Source organism: Pithys albifrons, chromosome 5, assembly GCF_047495875.1.
Source record: "Pithys albifrons albifrons isolate INPA30051 chromosome 5, PitAlb_v1, whole genome shotgun sequence".
Lineage (NCBI taxonomy): Eukaryota > Metazoa > Chordata > Aves > Passeriformes > Thamnophilidae > Pithys > Pithys albifrons.
In genome coordinates, this window is record NC_092462.1 from 2,022,184 (window position 1) to 2,039,982 (window position 17,799).

At 45.1% G+C, this 17,799-nt stretch overlaps 1 protein-coding gene across 2 annotated transcripts in view; it reads left to right on the forward strand.

The window, feature by feature from the left end:
* WRN (WRN RecQ like helicase) overlaps window positions 1-17,158 on the forward strand; it is a 33,306-nt gene extending 16,148 nt beyond the window's left edge. The window contains exons 13-35 of one of the 2 annotated variants that reach the window (XM_071555375.1): window positions 228-295; window positions 490-598; window positions 2,105-2,173; window positions 2,367-2,449; window positions 2,930-3,036; window positions 3,716-3,903; window positions 3,989-4,166; window positions 4,753-4,934; window positions 5,531-5,632; window positions 6,004-6,096; window positions 7,316-7,457; window positions 8,815-8,988; window positions 9,066-9,160; window positions 9,784-9,859; window positions 10,025-10,098; window positions 10,932-11,010; window positions 11,293-11,405; window positions 11,859-11,973; window positions 12,518-12,643; window positions 13,843-14,005; window positions 14,309-14,523; window positions 16,147-16,242; window positions 16,888-17,158. In XM_071555375.1, the coding sequence (XP_071411476.1) occupies window positions 228-295; window positions 490-598; window positions 2,105-2,173; window positions 2,367-2,449; window positions 2,930-3,036; window positions 3,716-3,903; window positions 3,989-4,166; window positions 4,753-4,934; window positions 5,531-5,632; window positions 6,004-6,096; window positions 7,316-7,457; window positions 8,815-8,988; window positions 9,066-9,160; window positions 9,784-9,859; window positions 10,025-10,098; window positions 10,932-11,010; window positions 11,293-11,405; window positions 11,859-11,973; window positions 12,518-12,643; window positions 13,843-14,005; window positions 14,309-14,523; window positions 16,147-16,242; window positions 16,888-17,010 (2,770 nt within the window). In that variant the 3' untranslated portion in view covers window positions 17,011-17,158. The remainder of the gene's footprint in view (window positions 1-227; window positions 296-489; window positions 599-2,104; window positions 2,174-2,366; window positions 2,450-2,929; window positions 3,037-3,715; window positions 3,904-3,988; window positions 4,167-4,752; window positions 4,935-5,530; window positions 5,633-6,003; window positions 6,097-7,315; window positions 7,458-8,814; window positions 8,989-9,065; window positions 9,161-9,783; window positions 9,860-10,024; window positions 10,099-10,931; window positions 11,011-11,292; window positions 11,406-11,858; window positions 11,974-12,517; window positions 12,644-13,842; window positions 14,006-14,308; window positions 14,524-16,146; window positions 16,243-16,887) is intronic. The other variant, XM_071555376.1, reaches the window with a different exon arrangement.
* Window positions 17,159-17,799: the final 641 nt, after the last annotated feature.

Genomic DNA, 17,799 nt, shown 5'->3' on the forward strand with positions numbered 1-17,799 from the left:
ATATCTACATCAAATGCTGTTTGCCTTAGGCCTGTTGGAGATCCCCACTGTGACACTCATGGCCCTACCTGCAGTAGCCTGAGTGGCTGCCCTGTGCAAAAACAACACTCTAAGGCAGCCTCAAGGCTTTCTTTAACCCACAATTCAACAGAATATGCAGTTTCATAAAATTCACTTGTTCTGTGTGATGGCAAAAATCCAAATATTCCCCTTTGTTTAATTTCAAGGGTCCAGTGGAAAGTGATCAATTCTCTTATAGAAGACAAAAGAGATAATCTTGTTGTCATGGCAACTGGTAAGTTACCTTTACATCCTGAGAAACACCAAAAAAATCATTGCCTTTTTGGGGAGAGTAGCAGAAAAGGCATGGGGGGCTTTTTTTTGTGGGTTTTTTTGTTTGTTTGTTTTTGTGCTCACCATGGTTTTAAAGTGTCTCCTATAGGTGCATAGGAAACATGATGTCTCACTTCTGCCTCCTTTTCCTTCAAGGCTATGGGAAAAGCTTGTGCTACCAGTTTCCTCCTGTTTATACTGGACACACAGGAATTGTCATCTGCCCTCTGATCTCCTTGATGGAGGACCAGGTGCTGCAGTTGACGTGAGTCCTGTGGGGGTGAGAAGCTGCTGCTCCATTGCTTGTGCAAACACAGGTTGTGCCTGGGGCATTTCTGGGGGTTTCAAGGGGAAGCTGCAGGGCTTGTGTTTCCCCAGGAGCACACACCAGCTGTGCCAACAGTCTCAAAGCTCTGGGTTTGACATGTAGGCTGAATTCCCCAAGGATCTCTGAGGGGTTTCTGAAGGCACAAAGTATTTCTGGGCTCATGGGCCTTTCTTGCCCAGACTGAAGGGATGGAGGAGCTTCCTGGGCTGTTTCAGCCTGTGGGAGTTCTGTCCAAGTTGGGTGGGGCTTCCTTTGGGTCTGAGAAGTGACTTGTGGACAAGGAACAGCTGGAAGCTGCAGGCAATTCAGATCAGAGTTAGAGCACAGGCTTTCAAGAGGGACAGTGTAGTAGTTTCCTAAATCCTGGCCTCTTCACTTCTGAAAAGATCTGAGGGGGGAAACTTGTGGGTGACACCAAATTGCCTTTACTTGAGCAGTCAGGTGTTGTCAAGATAAAAAAATCAAACAAATTTAATATCTGATAATGCTTTCTCCACATGTTCTTGCTTCCTATTGTAAGGCCTATTCACTTCTGACACTTCCTCATTGAAGCTGTGGGAATCCTGCTGAGTTCTCTAGTTCATTCCTGCCTTGTCCACCTTGGGAAGAAAGGCCCTTTTGTGAAAGGGGGGATATGAAGATGTTTTGAAGTGAGGGACATCAATTATGTGTGGTATTTTCCTGATTGTGAGGGGATGAATGGCTGGACAGCCTGAGCTCCTCCACTGAGTGGCACCCAGCAGGGTGTCTGTGTGTTCAGCTGCTGCTTTGACTTTTCCACTGTTTTCCTCAGTGGAAAGGGTTGATTCACCACATTCCCAGTGGGTCATGCATTTTGAAGGCTGAGGAGAGACTGAATTTCTCCAATCTGCTGCCACTCAGTAATTTGTCATCAGTCTGGCTGCCAAGGACTGAGCAGCTGTGGAAACCAAGGGCTGGAAGAAAACACAATAAATAACTAAGTTAAGAGCTAAAATTTGAATTGGTTGAGCTGGTAATTTTGGAGTCTGTCATTAAGAAGCAGCCACCTGATGGAAAATTAGCAGATGCAGCACAAGTAGCTCACAAAAGATTAAATGTCAGGGCAAAGCAATGGTGAGGTTGTAATGCTAAAATCCAAATGTGATGCCCTGTTTAAGAGAATAGTTCAAGAAAATTTTTAGTGTGTTATTAGTGAACCAGGAAAATGGTCTTGCTCTTTCTGATTCCTAATTGTACTAATCCAGTGTGTGTCTTGTGGAGAGAGCTGGAGGGGAAGAGGATTTGGGAGGCAGAAGAGCCATGGACTTGCTATTTCAAAAAGGATTTTTCCCACTCAGGTCCTTGAAGAAAGTAGTCTCTGACCTCACAGTTCAAACTTCCCTTGGAAATGCTGGCACAGGCTGGAAGCTGAAGCTTGGAGAGTGAATCTGTTTATGACTGTGCCTTTTTTTATTTTTGCAGAATGTCAGGGATTTCAGCTTGTTTCCTTGGTTCAGCTCAGTCAAAAGGGGTCAAGGAATCCATCAGAGGGTGAGTCTTAGCCAAGCTGTCTGGGTTGGGGTGTGGCTTTTCTGGAATGTTTGCTGTGGTCTTCACTGAATTCCTCTTGTTCTCCATCAGAAATCTGGTCTTGTTCTCATTTCCCTCTTCAAGACAATCATGACTTTGTTGCATTTACTCGTCTGGGGTTTTCTCTTCTCTGACAGTGTTTTTGTTCTTTCAGGGGTCAGTACAGAATCATCTACATGACTCCAGAGTTTTGTTCAGGGAATTTACAGTTACTTCAGGATCTTGACCAAACTCTTGGTAAGTTGAGGGTAAGGTGATGGCTGAGTTGGCAGGCAGCCTAAATTGAGAACTTAAAAATTTGGAATATTTGAAGATTTTTCACCAGTTTCTTGGTGTGGGTAGTGTGGTGACTAAATAAAAAGATTCTATGTGAGTGGTGTCTTCAGCCTGATCTTGGCCTGGGAATGTTGGGCAGTTCACTGGGAACAGAGGTGCTAATACACCTGTGATTGTTGAATCACAGGACTGAAATCTGTGACACTAAATATTTTAGCCTTTTAGTGTTCTTATTTCTCTGACCTTCAGCAGAATGTAACAGCAAAGTGGTGTTGTCAAACACTGTAAAGCCTCCTAAAAATGCTTTTTATCAAAGGTGATGCAGCTCCTGGACAGATCACTGAGTGAAATCAAGGCACGGAGACTCCAAGAGCTGTTTTACCAAAGAACTGAGTTTCTAGTGCTGTTCATGTGTGTGTGCTGTGGTTCTGTGCCCACCAGGTATCACCCTCATAGCTGTGGATGAAGCTCACTGCATCTCTGAGTGGGGCCACGACTTCAGAAACTCCTTCAGAACTTTGGGCTCGCTCAAGAAGGCTCTGCCACAGGTGAGCTTTGGATATGATGGATTTCTGAGGCAAGAGAAGGATTTGGTGTGATAGTTTGGAAACATCAGGGGGTTTAATGCTGTGCTCTGGGTGTACTGGCCATGCTGGTTTAGAGTTTGACCAGTCCCTGTCAGTGACTGGGCTTTGTGGTTTTCCCCAAATGCTTAAAGGAAGGATATTCTCAACTTGGGCTACCAGAAACTTCTGAAATGTAAACTGCTGTGCAATGTGATGTCCCTAAACTTCTGGTTTAACACTGAGGGGTTTTGTTTTAGCTGACTTGAGTGGCAACTGATTTCTAGACATTCCTCATGCATTTATTGTGTAAGGTCAAAAATTTAGACCTGAACTTGATGTGCTTTTATTGGAAATTTCATCCCATGCTCCCTAAATTAAGCTAATGACATCAGAAAGCCACTGTGGACTTGGGAAAGACACATTCAACATGAAACTTCATATTTCAAGGGTTCTGGCCTTCTGTGATCTCTTAGAGCCTTGGTTTAAAATGGCTCAGGAAGCTGAATATTAGCTACATTTTTCAAATAAACTGAACTGATCCAGTGATCATAAACACATTCAAGTGCCTGCTTACATTTGTTTCAGTTTACTGTTTTTTAGTTTTAAAAAAAACCCAAACAGTAATGAGAGGTCATGGATGTTTTTCTGCCTCTCCTTGTAGGTTCCCATTGTTGCTTTAACTGCAACTGCAAGTCCCTCCATTAGAGAGGACATAGTGAAGTGTCTGAACCTGAGGGGTCCCCAGGTGACCTGTACCAGCTTTGACAGACCCAACCTGTACCTGGAAGTTGGACAACAAAGTGGAGATATCTGCAGGGATTTGAAGCAGTTCCTAACTAGGAAAGGAAGGTAAGCCTGGTTTTGTTGATCCCTCAGTTTTGCAGGTGGATGACTTGCTCTGTTCTGTCTCTTTACATGTTGTTGTTATTTTAAGCAGTTCTGTGTATGAATTTGAAGGCCCCACTATCATCTACTGCCCCACAAGGAAGGCCACAGAGCAGGTGGTGTCTCAACTGAATAAACTCAACGTGGCCTGTGGTTCCTACCACGCAGGAATGGGGAACAAACAAAGGAGAGACACCCACCACCAGTTCATGAGGGATGAAATTCAGGTATGGAGCCAACAAAATCCACTTGGTTCTACTCAGAATTGCAGGGTTTCTGGTGGTAGAAAACTTGATTCTGCTTATAATTGCAGAGTTTCTGGTGGTAGAAACAATTTTGGAGTTTCAGCATCTGTTGCTACATCCCATCTCCAATTCTTGTCAAAGAAGTTGCTGGCTTATGCTGACAGTAATAACATTCCTGGCTTATCTTGGAAATTTCTGTAGTAATTCCCTTAAAAATTGCATGACATGTAAGGAAAGTAGTGGTAGCTGGAACTGTATCATCTGTGATCTGCTTTTTTCCTAGCTTTTATCCTGAGATCTGTTGCATTTTCTCACAGTACATTCTGTACCTTTTGAGAACAGCTACTTGAAAACAGTCCTGCATTTGCCCCAGAACTTCACCCTTCATGTTTATAATCCCATGGCTGTGCTCTGGCCAAGATCAGACTTAAGGTGGCCACTTGTGAGTCTGTAATTTAATCTGAATTTTGAGTCTGCAGCAACACGTTGTCTCCAAGAGTGTGAACACTAATCCAGGCATGTTCTTTGTGCTCCCTTAACCTTCAGCACGAGGCCTCTTGTTTTGCAGTGCGTTGTGGCCACGGTGGCCTTTGGGATGGGCATCAACAAGGCAGATATCCGGCTGGTGATCCACTACGGTGCGCCCAAGGAGATGGAATCCTATTACCAGGAGATTGGCAGAGCTGGCAGGGATGGGCTGCCCGCCTCCTGCCACGTGCTGTGGGCTGCCACAGACCTGGCTTGTAACAGGTAAAGCACTGCAGGCAGGTCATTTGGCACAACAGGACAGGTTGGGATGCCATTGGGGCGGGTGGTTTGGGTTTGGCTCGTGCAGCAGCTCAGGGCATGGCCAGAAAGAGTGCTCCATATTCCCATCCCACAGTCCCATGTTACTGTCTCACTTGGATGCTTCCAGTGGTTACTGTGAAGGATATTAAATGAGGCAGCAGGTAGATGTGTCCTAAGATGCCACCTCTGAGGGTCTTAAGAGTGACAATATCCCAGCATGTGTTGGAATGTGGAAGTGGAACTGATGACTAATTGCCAGAGATTGGACAGTTAAAAGGCTCTCAGTGCCCTCTGCCCTTTGACCCCTCCTTGGTGCCTTTTGGTGTGGATCTCCAAAGTTCAGTAGCCTGTGTGGTTGGAAGAAGTTGATATTCTGATAGAATAACACTTAGAAGAATGTGAAAAAAGTGCTTTTCTGAGCAGGATCAGGGCTGTGGAGAAGCAGGCAGGCAGCTTGGGGCTGGTTTTTGTGGAGGGTATTTTCTAACTGTTCCTGGTTATTTCATTTTTGGTGTGAGTGGTGGTGAGTATTTAAGGCCCTTCACTTCTCCCAACAGGCGCCTCCTGAACGAGATCCACAACGAGACGTTCCGGTTGTACAAACTGAAGATGTTGGCCAAAATGGAGAAGTACCTCACGTCCAACAGCTGCAGGAGGAAGTGAGTGCTGGCTCCTGTTCAAGGCTTGGGCACTTCAGGCAGCTCTGAGAGGAGCTGCTGGGACTGGGGCACAGCTGGAGCCTGGAGCCGGAAGGCATCTTACACTCCGTGTGTTCTACAAGCACAGAACACTCTGTTCTCTATTAATAAAGTAGTATCAAAAGTACAACCTTCAGCACACTTACAGCCATCCATCAAGTGTTTCCTGATTTACTTCAAAAAACCCAAACTTTTTCTTCAGAGGAATCAAAGCCAAATAATTAGTTCCCTGGTGAATTAATTAATGATGCTGATTTCGACTCTGTTTTCTGCAGTAAATTTCATGTGTAAATTCTTGGTCTTTATTGAATTCCTTCCATTCCCTTGGGTAGAATCATCCTGTCTCATTTTGAAGACAAACAGCTCCGAAAGGCTTCCTCTGGCATCATGGGCACAGAAGAATGCTGTGATAATTGCAGGGCCAGGTAAGCTTTCCTCCCTGAACACTGATACCAGAGGTTGTGTTCTCTCAGACTGACTTGCAAGGCAAATTATCTAAAAGAATTGGCTTTTATGCATCTGATCTTGCAGATGTTCAGCCCGAGGTGTATTTTGGAACAACTCTCACCTTTTGCTAATGAGTTGAGCAAGCTGTAAGCTCCAAGTCAGGCTGGGGGAAAGCCTGGAAAGGGAGCAGGATGGCAGTTCCTATAAGGATATAGAGCAATGCTCTGAAACTGAGACACTTTTATTAATCAGTTTAAGCCCTATTAGGTAATTAATCCCAAAACAAAACATTTGCAAATGGTGTGTGGTACCAGTGTGTCTAAGGCTAAATTGCCCCAGTGTCGAGGGAGCTGCTCTCCTGTTACAGCACGTGCTGACTTGTGTTCTTTTAGCCTTGATAATTATCTCATGGAAGTGCTGAAGGGAATTCAGGGGGTCAGTAGTCCCAGAGTTATGAGCAGAAACACGTTTCTCAATTTCTTCTGTAGTTACAACAAAGCTTTCCCTCAAGTTGTAGTCAAGGATTCCTTGTTCTTCCTGGTAGCCTGATGCTTTTTGATCTAAGACAAGATGTGCTGTGTTGCCTTCTGGAAAATTGCTATCAATTCAGCTGTGCTTCAGTGTGTCAAGGATTAGGATATCTTTGCTTGGCCTCTGCTGTAACTAAAGGAGAATTGAAGAGATCATCATTTCCATCTTTGCAGTCGTGTTGCTGTGCCAATAATGAGCCAGATGGTGAATTTGTGCTGCAGAACTGCAATCACTTGAAATAGATCACTTTGCTTGGTCTCCTTGGAAGTGATTTGTGCCAGTAATTTTTCAATGGGTTCTTCCAGTCACTAATAAAGGCATTAATTTTTTTCCTTTTGTTTTCTTAAAGCAACAGACAAAAATCTATTTGCTATTAGGTGCAGTATGTTGTGCATGCCTGAAACAGTCCAAATATTTAAATACTCAATTCAGAAGATTGCTGAGACTGCTCTGTCACAGCAGGTACCACGAAGAGCTGCTTGTTGTTGGGCTGGGCAGCTGAGGCACTTCAAGCTACATTGATATAAATCATGCCTAAGTGTAGAGTACTAGGACTGAATGTGTCAGACTAAGTCCATCACTATTTCCTTTAGTTATCAGTAATATTTGGAACAAGGGAAAGGGGACTTGATATATGTATTAACTTGTCTGTCTTTGTTCCTTCAGAGGCTCCTGTCTTACAGCCCCCAGTGACTCTGAAGGTGGCTTGCAGGATTTTGGGGAGCAAGCTCACCAGCTGCTGTCTGCAGTGAGTGCCCTGGAAGAGAAGTTTGGGACCAGAATGCCCATTCTGCTTCTCCGAGGCTCTGTAAGTGCCAGACCAGCTCCTTGGGTGTGCCCTGAGAGTGGAGGGGCTGTTACAGTGTCCCTCTTGATACACCAAACAATACATGGATACAATCCATGTGTCTATCCCCTTTTTCTTGGAGAAATGGATGTTTAGAGAGAGAGACTCTGTGGAGCTGCTCAGCACCACTTCCCATGCAACAAACAACATGATAGTCCTCTAAGTTTTTTATGGAAGTGCATAATTTTCATTATCTTGAGAGAAACAGCCTTTTCAGAATGAAGAATAATCATCTTAACAGCTTAAAAATAGCTGGCTTATGGTTGAGTAAAGCAAATGATTGCCTGCACTGTGGCTTTGTGCTGCTGGCTGACTGGGAGCAGTGAGGTGAGAAGTAGGATACTAGAATGAATATAAAGCATTTCTGTATATGTTTGCTGAAAATTTGTTTGATATACTAAGTAAGGAACTCACTGGAGAAAGAATGAGAGCAGAATCACTTATGTTCACAAACTGAGGAGAAAAAGAATGGTCTGTAATACTTCATAAAACTGTGTAAATTATGTCCTGTTTTTAGCTTTCTAGTAAGAAATTTAAGTTACTTACTGGCACTGAAGTGTCTAGGAGAGTATTCTGTAACATATTTGAATGTGGTCTTGATTGTTCATTTAAATCACTGGATAAGTGAAGCTTATGCCAAATTTACTCTGGAAATCCAGAATAGCCTTTTACTGCCTAAAAAAAAGAATAGCCTTTTCTGGGCTGAAATATTATTTGAACCCTGAGTTCAGGGGTATGAAAAGGCATCAGACAGCAACTAATCAGCTTTTTTGAGAGCCTGACTTCTTGCTGAGAGATGAATGTTTTAAAAAGCAAACAGAAAAATCACTTTGCAATGAAGGCTGGAGGAAGAGGAATAGAGCAGACATCTGAAATGAACTTGCTTCTGGCTTAGTACTCATGTCCTGGGATTTAAACAAGACTTGTTAAGTTGTTTTTACTGCTGTATAGGCTTGTTTTTAATGAAAACTACAATAGGTAGCAGCTTCTGTTTGAACTCCTGCAACGTTAGATTGACCCCAAGTGGCTGAACACAAACTGCACTGGATGACTTGAATTCTTTGCTGTGGATGGCTGGGCCATTCCTGTAACCACCTCGTAGATGAAGGGAGATGTTTTAACAGTTCTGGGACCCAAGTGTAGGCTGGTGTGGGGTTTTATTGCACAAGGAAGCCATAATCTTGTCACAGCCTTGGCAGAAAGTGCAGGAATGTTAGAGGAGGCCCCTCACTTGTCAGGTTTTTGGTTTGGTGGTTATTTTGGAAGCTTTATTCCAGAAGGACTGGGCAAATCTGACTGACTCTCCCAAACATTCCAGAACTCTCAACGGCTGCCAGAGCGATTCCGAAGGCACCCTCTCTTTGGCAGTGGGAAAGAATGGCCAGAGAACTGGTGGAAACTGCTCTGCCAGCAGCTGATCATGGAAGGATTCCTCAGAGAAGTCTCAGGGCTTAGCAACAAGTTTGCAACCACTTGTGCCCTCACCCAGAAGGTACTTTGGGGTGTGAAATGACCCTCTGAGTGCTCCTGTGAGTAATCCGTAGCTAAATCACACAGTTTGTCTTACAGGGGAGAAATTGGCTGTCACAAACTGGATCTGCCTCCAAGCCAAGTCTTCTGTTACAATCCAGTGAAGATCTCAATCTGCAGAAACCTTCCAGAAGGTCATTATGGCACCTGAGCACTTCCTTACTAACACCAGATCTGTCTCTGGAAGCTGCTTTTGGAGATGGCAGGGTTGGACAGGGCAGCATGTGAAGCTGTAGTTTTGCTTTTGCTTCTGGTTAAATTGAATAAACAATGCTGGGTTGGCCTCTTGCAAAAGCTGATTCTGATCAGCCCTTTTGAAATGAAGAAGTAATGAACTGGAGGTTGCAGGGGCTTTGCTGTGACAAGAAATAATATTAGAACACAGCTCTTGAGTTCTGTCTGTAGGAGCCACTTCTGGTTCCTACATTGTCTTAGTGTTGCTAATTAGGAAATGAATCAGGTAATGATAAAGGACGAGTTTTCTTTTGCCTTCTAACACACTTGTGGCTCTTTCAGCTTCTGTCTTCTAGAATTCAAAAAATAGCTTATTTCACCAGTAAGTGATGGTGAAAACTCTGTGCTCACTGCAAACCAGAAAAGAGTTAATGGCTTTTTCCTTGCAAGTGTTGTCATGAAATATGTTTTTGTCCAAAAACTTCCAATTAGTCTGCTTAGCAAAATGGTAGTTTTTTAAGGGCATTGTGACTGTAGGAATGCCTTGGTCTGGTTTGATGAAATGTAATTATTTCTATTACAGCAGTAAACCTTCAGCTGTGGTGTCCATGCAGCGCTCCCCAGTCACCAAAGGAGCAACACAGTCCCCAGGCAAGCAGGTCTGTACCAGCACAGCCCTCCTGCACTGTCATCCAGCCTTGCTGATACTATAAAAACCCTGCAAATGTATCAAGGTGTCATGAATTAATATTTTAATGCTAACAGCAACCTCAGTGAGAAGATGGTAAATCAGCATTTGTCTTGTTCTTCTGGGTCTTTTGTAGATGTCTCTGTATGAGATGTTTGCCTGTGAGAGACAAGGTAAAACTCCTCCAAGAAGCAATAACATGCTTAACAGGTACAGTACCTTAATTTTAAGTGGAATTCCCTAATTCTGACTGTGTGAGGAGGGAGTGCTGCGTGTAGGGTGGTCCTTAAAATGAGCATTGGCCTGTGAAGTGGCTGTGAAAATGTTTAATGGGTTGAAAAAAGACAAGTGCCTAAAACTTGTGTGATATTTCAAAACCTTGAGCTATTACCCCATTTAATACTTACCATCAGTTAAGGGCTCTGCCTTTCTGCACTGGCCTAGAGAAGATTGAGGTGAAGTTGAGGCTCCCTCAGGTCAAAAGAAATCAAATGACCCTTTGCAAAAAACTGAGCAAGTAATTTGTTTTCCTGGCTCATGGTGCTGCTTCAGATTAAATGCACCTTGTATTGGAGTGGATCCCTCCTTCAGGCCACTCTTCTGATGCTGGCAGATGACAGGAAAAGAGGCTGTGTCACTTAAATGAATCATTGTCACTGCAGCCATGTGAAGATAAATTGTTTTGGGGACAGCTAAAATCCAAATGAGGTGTAATTGTGCACTGTGCTTAGGAGAGGATGCTCATAGTCCAGCTTGTCTGCTCACAGCAATGTAATCATGGCAGTCTAATCAAGGGCAAATGTTCCTGAGTCTGGGAGCTGTGCAGATTCCACTTGGAGCTGAGCAGCTGTCCCTGTCACTGATGGGTTTTGGGCTATCAGTGCTGTTTGCCAGGGCTAATGTTCTCCAGGGGCAAAAATGGAGGGTGGGTTGGCATTTCAGAATCAAGTCATGAGTAGACAAGTGCTTTGTGGAGCTTGTTTTGTCCATGAATCAACTGATCTAATGCAAGGCTTCCTTCACACTTGTCTGTTTTTTGTTAGTGTTCCAGGGCGTTCACCACTGAAATCTCCTCTGAAGCCCCAAGAAGCAGCTGCTTCATCTCGAGAGAAAGAATTAGAGGTAAACTTTGTGGGGATAGGAAGAATATCTCTGAGACAACCTGCAAACCACAGTTGTCCTGTGTTGGAGCAGCTGGCTTGGACAGCTCTTGAAATGACTGAGTTGTTTTGAATACAAGTCCTAGAAGAGAAATTGAAATGTGTTAGGATGAATTAAAGGATTGCAGGGGTTTTTTGTGTATTAATGGAAGGATCAGGGAAGTGGTAATTTTTCCTCTTGTATTAATTATACCCATGAGTGATGTAGAGCTGCTTCATGAGAATTTGGCTCCCTTCTCTGCAGACTGCTCTGTATGGCAAGCTGCTGACTGCCAGACAGAAGGTGGCTAATGAGAAGGAAATTCCTCCAGCTGTCCTGGCAACCAATAAAGTCCTGGTGGAGATGGCCCGGATAAGGTAAAACCAGCATGCAGATATGTTGGACAAACTGGGGAGGTTGCAAGCCAAGTCACAAATCCCCTTCTGCTGCTCTTGGGAGAGTGGATCAAGTGTCCCAAGTGCTTTCCTCAGCTACTGAAAGGCATTGGACAATATTTTGGGAATGTGGATGTTGTTGCATGGGAGAGATGGGGGCTTATGTGGGAGACAGAGGCCAATAAACATGTTTTGTGGTAAGCTCATCCTCCAAAGTATTAAGCAGCAAACTTGAGCCTTTAACTCTGTTCAAGCTTGATGATTCAGAAGTGCAAACAGTCAACTTCATTAGTTGCAGAGATGATGGTACAGTAATCATATTTTCAAGTGCTTATTAATAGGTCTGTGCTCCAAGTGTGTGTCCTTCACAGACACTTGATGTTTCCAAGTGTTGGCATAGGACATTTTCATGTTTCTTTATTCATCCCAAACCAGGCCTACAAGTGTTGAGAATGTGAAGAAAATTGATGGTGTGTCTGTGGCCAAGTCCACCATGCTGATCCCTCTGCTGGCTGAAATTAAGGACTTCTGCCAAGTAAATGGTTTGCAGGTAGGACAAACTTAAAGTATCTGATATTTTGCAGGAGCCTAAAGGGTGGGATTTGGTCTGCAGCTATTGGACTCCATCAAATCATCTTTCTGCTTCACAAAAAAAAACCCCTGAAATGTAGGAGTGGGAACCAAAGACATTCATGTTTTTTCAGTTGTTTTCAAGAAATCTGCATTGAGAAAAAGTTCAGCTCAAATAGGGGAGTATCCCCTGCTAAGCAACAGACTGAATGCCACTATTTGTTCTCATGAAATACTTCCACAGGGAATGAGCTATGCCTAAGATGACCTGGACGTTGTTTTCCTGTCTGGTTTTCTTTGCCATGTCCCTTGGACAGCCCCAGGCTTGTTTTAAGATGGGGATATGTGGGTGTCCATCTGGATTCTCTCTTTGCTCTGTAGAACATGGCGTTGGGGTCAAAACCAAACTCCAGAGAGGTGAATGATTCTGTTTATGATACTTACTCAGATGATTTCAAACAGTGGGAGGGTGACTCAGTTGTCACTGCAGTATAATTGTTTTAATTCTGCTTTATCTCACTTAGACTGATACATTCACTTCATCTGCACCTAAAGATCAGAAAGAAGCATCTCCCTGGAAGTGTGCTAGAGTCCTTCCTCCCTCAGAGCAGGTCACATACATCCTGTTTCAAGAGAAAAACCTCTCTGTGGTAAGCTCTTCCCTGGGGATGCCTTTTACTGTGAAAACCAACAGCTTTGCTTTGCCTCTCCCAAGGGTAAACCTTGTCAGATGGTCCCTCATTTAAGTGTTCCTAAGGACAAATTAACAACAAATACTTGTGCAACTATTAATGGGCAATTTGATGCTCTGTATCCCCTAATGCAGTGTGTGTATTCCCTGGGGAGAAATGAATATGAGTTTAAAACCTGTTTTTTTGAGGACAAGACACCAGCTGGAAATCTCTCCTCAAGAAGTACAAGTTTGGGTTGGAAAAGCCCTCTGAGATCATCAAGTCCAACCCTTGGTCCAACTCCAGTCCCTTTACCAGATCATGGCACTCAGTGCCACGGCCAAGCTCAGCTGAAAAACCTCCAGGGATGGGGAATCCACCCCTTATCTGGGCAGCCCATTCCAATGCCTGAGCACTCTCTCTGGAATTGGCTATTCCTGTGCAGGGATTGTGTCATTATACATGGAATCATAGAATGGATTGGGTTGGGAAAGACCTCTGAGATCAGCAAGTCCAACCCTTGATCCAACCCCACTGTGATCACCAGCCCAGGGCACAGAGTGCTGGTGATCACAGTGGGGTTGGATCAAGACGTGGTTGATTCTCACTCAGTGCCACATCCACAGAATCATAGAATGGATTAGGTTGGAAAAGACCTCCCAGATCATCAAGTCCAACCCTTGGTCCAACTCCAGTCCCTTTACCAGATCATGGCACTCAGTGCCACGGCCAAGCTCAGGTTAAAAACCTCCAGGGATGGGGAATCCACCCCCTCTCTGGGCAGCCCATTCCAATGCCTGAGCACTCTCTCTGCAAAGAACTTTTTTTCTGATCTCCAGCTTAAATTTCATCCATCATGTGAAAATGAGGGGGATTTGTTTGGTGCTGTTTCCCATGTTCTGCATGAGTGTTGGGTGCTGTGTGGGCCCCGGGAAGGTCAGAGCCACCACAGCTGCTTCTCTCAAGTTCAAGGGAAGATGCTGTGCTGAAGCTGTGAAATAGTTTCAAGAGAAAAACTTTCCTTGCAAGCTGGAAAAGAAATGAGTTAACTGTTAGGAGCAATTCAGTGTTTTTGGGAGCTTTGTGGCACTGATTGCTTTTTGGGAACAGGTTTCCAGTTTTCAGTTGCACTTGAGACCCTTCCACCGTGTCAGTGCCTTCTGCCTTTGTTTCCCCAGAGGGCTATAAGTGAGTCCAGGTCTCTGTCCCTTGCTGTGGTTGGCACTCAGCTGCTGCAGGCTGTGAAAGCTGGGCTCCCTGTCAGCCTGGAGAGAGCAGGATTGACTCCTGAGGTTCAGCAGATCGTTACTGATGTTATCCGTAATCCTCCAGTTAACTCAGGTGAGTCAGGTGGGAAAGGCTGAGGCATCCCTCTTAAATCTGCATTTACTCAAATGTTTGGTGGGAAAAGATCAGCCTGACAAAGTATTCCTGTATGTACCAGCATCCTCAGAAACCACACTGGGAATTTATCCCATGATCTTATGAGTCAAACCCATACAGTGTTTTATTCTCTTACCTTTTCCATGCCTTAATCCATCCTGTGCTTTAATGAGGGATGACCAATGTGTTATTCAGCAGAACTGAATAAGGGCCAAGAAGCTTAAAAACTAATCAATGTTGTATTTATTTTCTTTTTTCAAGACACTACCAAAATTCAGGTAATTAGGAAACTTGTCCCTGCAAATATTGAGCTGTATCTCATCAAGATGGTGATTGCACTATTGGAGAAAGAGGATAGAACTAAGTCTCAGGATGGCTTAGGCATCAAAAGGAGGTTGGTGTGGCCAGAAGTGCAACAGGAAAAAACAGGAGCACCTCAAGCAAGCAGGGAAGGTGCCTTGTGGAATACAACACAGGTTGGTAAAAAGTTATAAAACTGTTCTTGTGTGAAATGTGTTTTCCTTGTAGGAGCAGACTAACTGCCCTCTTGGGTTGTTGCTCTTTCCAGCAGTGCTTAGTATCTCATTTTCCCAATCCATCTCTCCCTTACTTTTGAGTAGAACTGCCTCTTTCTCCTCCCAGGAATGCTCAGAACAGAAACAGAGGGTTCTTTTTGGCAAAGTATTGACCTAGGAAGAGGTCAGACCTGTGCAGCTTAGCTGTGATTGGTCACACACTCCAAGTTAGCCCCAGTATGGAAATTTGGATAAGGTGGATTCCTCACAGCCACCAAATCCAGGCTGTGCCCTTGCCTTGGTTCTGTACATTAGTACCTGATCACCAGCCTGGTGTGGGAAAAGAGATTCTCCTGCTATGCAGAAAGCAGGAAAGTTGAGAGGATAAAGAAGCCAAAGGCAATGCCAGCCAGGAATGTCTCACTCTTTAGATTACTCTGTTGCTTAAAAGTGCTGATAAGTGTCTTGCCATAATCCTGATTCCCTGGGGACAAATCTTGGGAAATAAAGAACTTTTTGTTGCTGTTTAAGAAAGTCCAGGATCGTCTGAGCTCTCCACTGACCTCTGTGTCCCCCAAGTCCCAGTTCAGCACCTTGTACAAAGGGCATCCCCTGCCCTGAGTGGCTCCTGGTGGGAATGGTAGAAAAAAACAGCCAACTCCTCAATCCTACTGCTGCCTGTGCTGGGATCTCTGTTCCTTACAGGTTTTTGGGCTGACTGACTCAAGCAATTTTTCAAGCCTTGCCATTTTGCCAAATTTATTTTCTTGCATCCCTGAGTGCTGTTTTGTTCCTGCAATGTCTGTGTCTGACAGACCACTCTTGCCTGCACTTGAACTCTTGGCAGTCCACTTGCCTGAGCTCTAATCCCACTTTTTCCTGCTCCTGTTATCTCCTGGAGCTGAAACCAGGAGTGACATGCCATTAGTAATCAAATTAATATTATAAAAATGAGTAGAGTGCAAATCCTGAAGCTAAATCCAAACAGTCTTTATTTACTTCTCCTTCAGAAGATACTCTGATTCTGATAATTCCCTGCCACAAGCAGCTTTTAAATCTGTTAATGGATGTTCTTGGATTTGAGCAGCCTGACATTGCTGCTTTTACTGGATGATTGGATCAATCCAGCACCCAAGGAAGGAGCAGAGGAAACCATCTGCATGTGGTGCCTTTGGCTTCAGTAAACAGATGTGCTCACTCTAATAAAGAATGTGATAGACTTGGTGGGAGTTTTTGGTAACAGAGGAAGGTGTAGCTGATGCAGAAATCTCAGTATGGCTGTTCCAACCTTCTGACCAGCAGGATTGTGTCAGAAAAGTGTTAATGCTTTTTTAAACTGACACTTTTCCTGTAAAAACACATTGGAAAACACAACCCAGAAGCAAATACTTCAAGTCCTCAAGTTCCAGTTCCTGGGTATGTGAAGAGGATGAACTTCACTTGCTCAAATTTTATTGTGGGGAAATGGATAAGAAAGAGTCAGTGAGTTAATGAAACAGAGGTGTTGGAACTCTGGTTATGTAGATTTCCTCCAAGTGCTGTGACAGCAGTGACCCCAGTGCTTGCTGTGTGTGCCCTGGGCAGGCTGCAGGGAGCAGAGGGGCACCAGAGCCCACCGGGAAGGAGCCTGCCCTCCATCCTGAGGAGGAGGAGGAACTGTTTGCTGACTCTCAGCCCAAGGTGAGCCTGCCTGGAGCCCACTCCACACCTGTGGCTGTGGATCTCCAACAAACCAAATTCCCACCTCCTGGGTGTTTTTTGACTGCATTAAAGCTCAGCCTGGTTTTCCAGCCCCTTCTCCCATGGCTGCTGTGCTGCCATGTTGCTTTTATTGCCCTGCCTGTGCCTGAATATCCCACTTGGACATCACCAGCCTGCTCCAGGAAGCATTTTTTCCCCAGTACATCTCAAAGCAGATGCTTCCAACGTGGCAAAAGGACATTTGGTCCCTTTTTTTCTCTTTCAGGTGCAGGTTGTGCTGGTCACACTTAGGATTTTTGCACTGGTGTCTATAGCAACCCAAGCTCTGTGGGCAGACAGGGGTGGTTTTATTGAAAATGGAGCTCATGTTTCTGCCCAGCACCACTTTACTATTTAGAATCATAGAATCCAGTTTGAAGCTGGATGTTGCTGTGAGTGCAAATTTCTGTCCCCACTCTTAGAACAGGATTCTTAGTCCTTCACTTTCTTGAATGTGTTGGATTCAAGTGAGACATAACTCTTCAGAAACCACTTAGAATGTCTCCCCATGAGCCTGAACTTGAGTCATATAAATGAGCCAACCTCTAACTGTGTTTCCTTCCCTCTTTATGCATTTCCATCCAGACCTCTCATCCCCCTCCTAAGAGGAAGGTGCCAGAATGGTTTGGAACCTCAGCAGCAACACTTTTACCTGCAACCCACACCAAGAAATGCAAAACCGAAAGCAGAAAAGGACTTTTCAGCTGAATGGGAAAATGTTTGTCTCCCTCCCTCCACCCCAGAGCATTATCTGGACCAACTGCTGCCTTACGAGGGCTTTGAATACCCCTGTTCCACCCTTTCCCTCAAGCAGCACTTTTATCCTTTTTTCACTATGTGAAATGCGATATTAATTAAAAAGAAATACAAATAAAAACCCCCGTGTGGGTGTGAGGGGGTTAACGGCGGGCAGGCCCCGTTGCCATGGCCACGCCCCGCCCGCTTCCGGGTTGGCGCGGGGGCTGCCGGGAGCGGCATGGCCCGCTAGGCGGCGGCGGCGGCGGGTGAGCTCCGTGAGGGGAGCGCGGCGGGAGCGGGACGGGGACACCGACCGGGACGGGGACGGGCACCGGGAGGGCTCCCCCGGCCTCCCGCCCGCGGGTGGGCGGCCCTCGCCTCGGCCCGCTGCCTCCCCGTGGCTGCCACATTGTCCTCTCGCGTGGGGCCTGGCGCTGCCAGCCCGCTGTGACCGTGTGGGCGAGTTCAACAATCCCGTTTTCCGTCTCTGCGGTCCGCGGAATGCTCTGGCACCTCGGCCCTGTGTTTTAAGTCCTCACACAGGGAGAGGAGCGTGCAAAAGAGAAATAAAGAGGTCCCCAAGGCTCCCCGGGGAGCCTGGCCCGGTTCGAGGAGCGCTTGGACAGCGCTCTGAGGCACAGGGGGGGATTCTTGGAATGTCCTATTGTTAGGAATATAATTAGGGTTTTGCTGAAGCTGAAAGAACTGTAAGAGAATAGTTGAGGGGTAATTAATTTCTAACGCTGTGCAGGGCTGCGA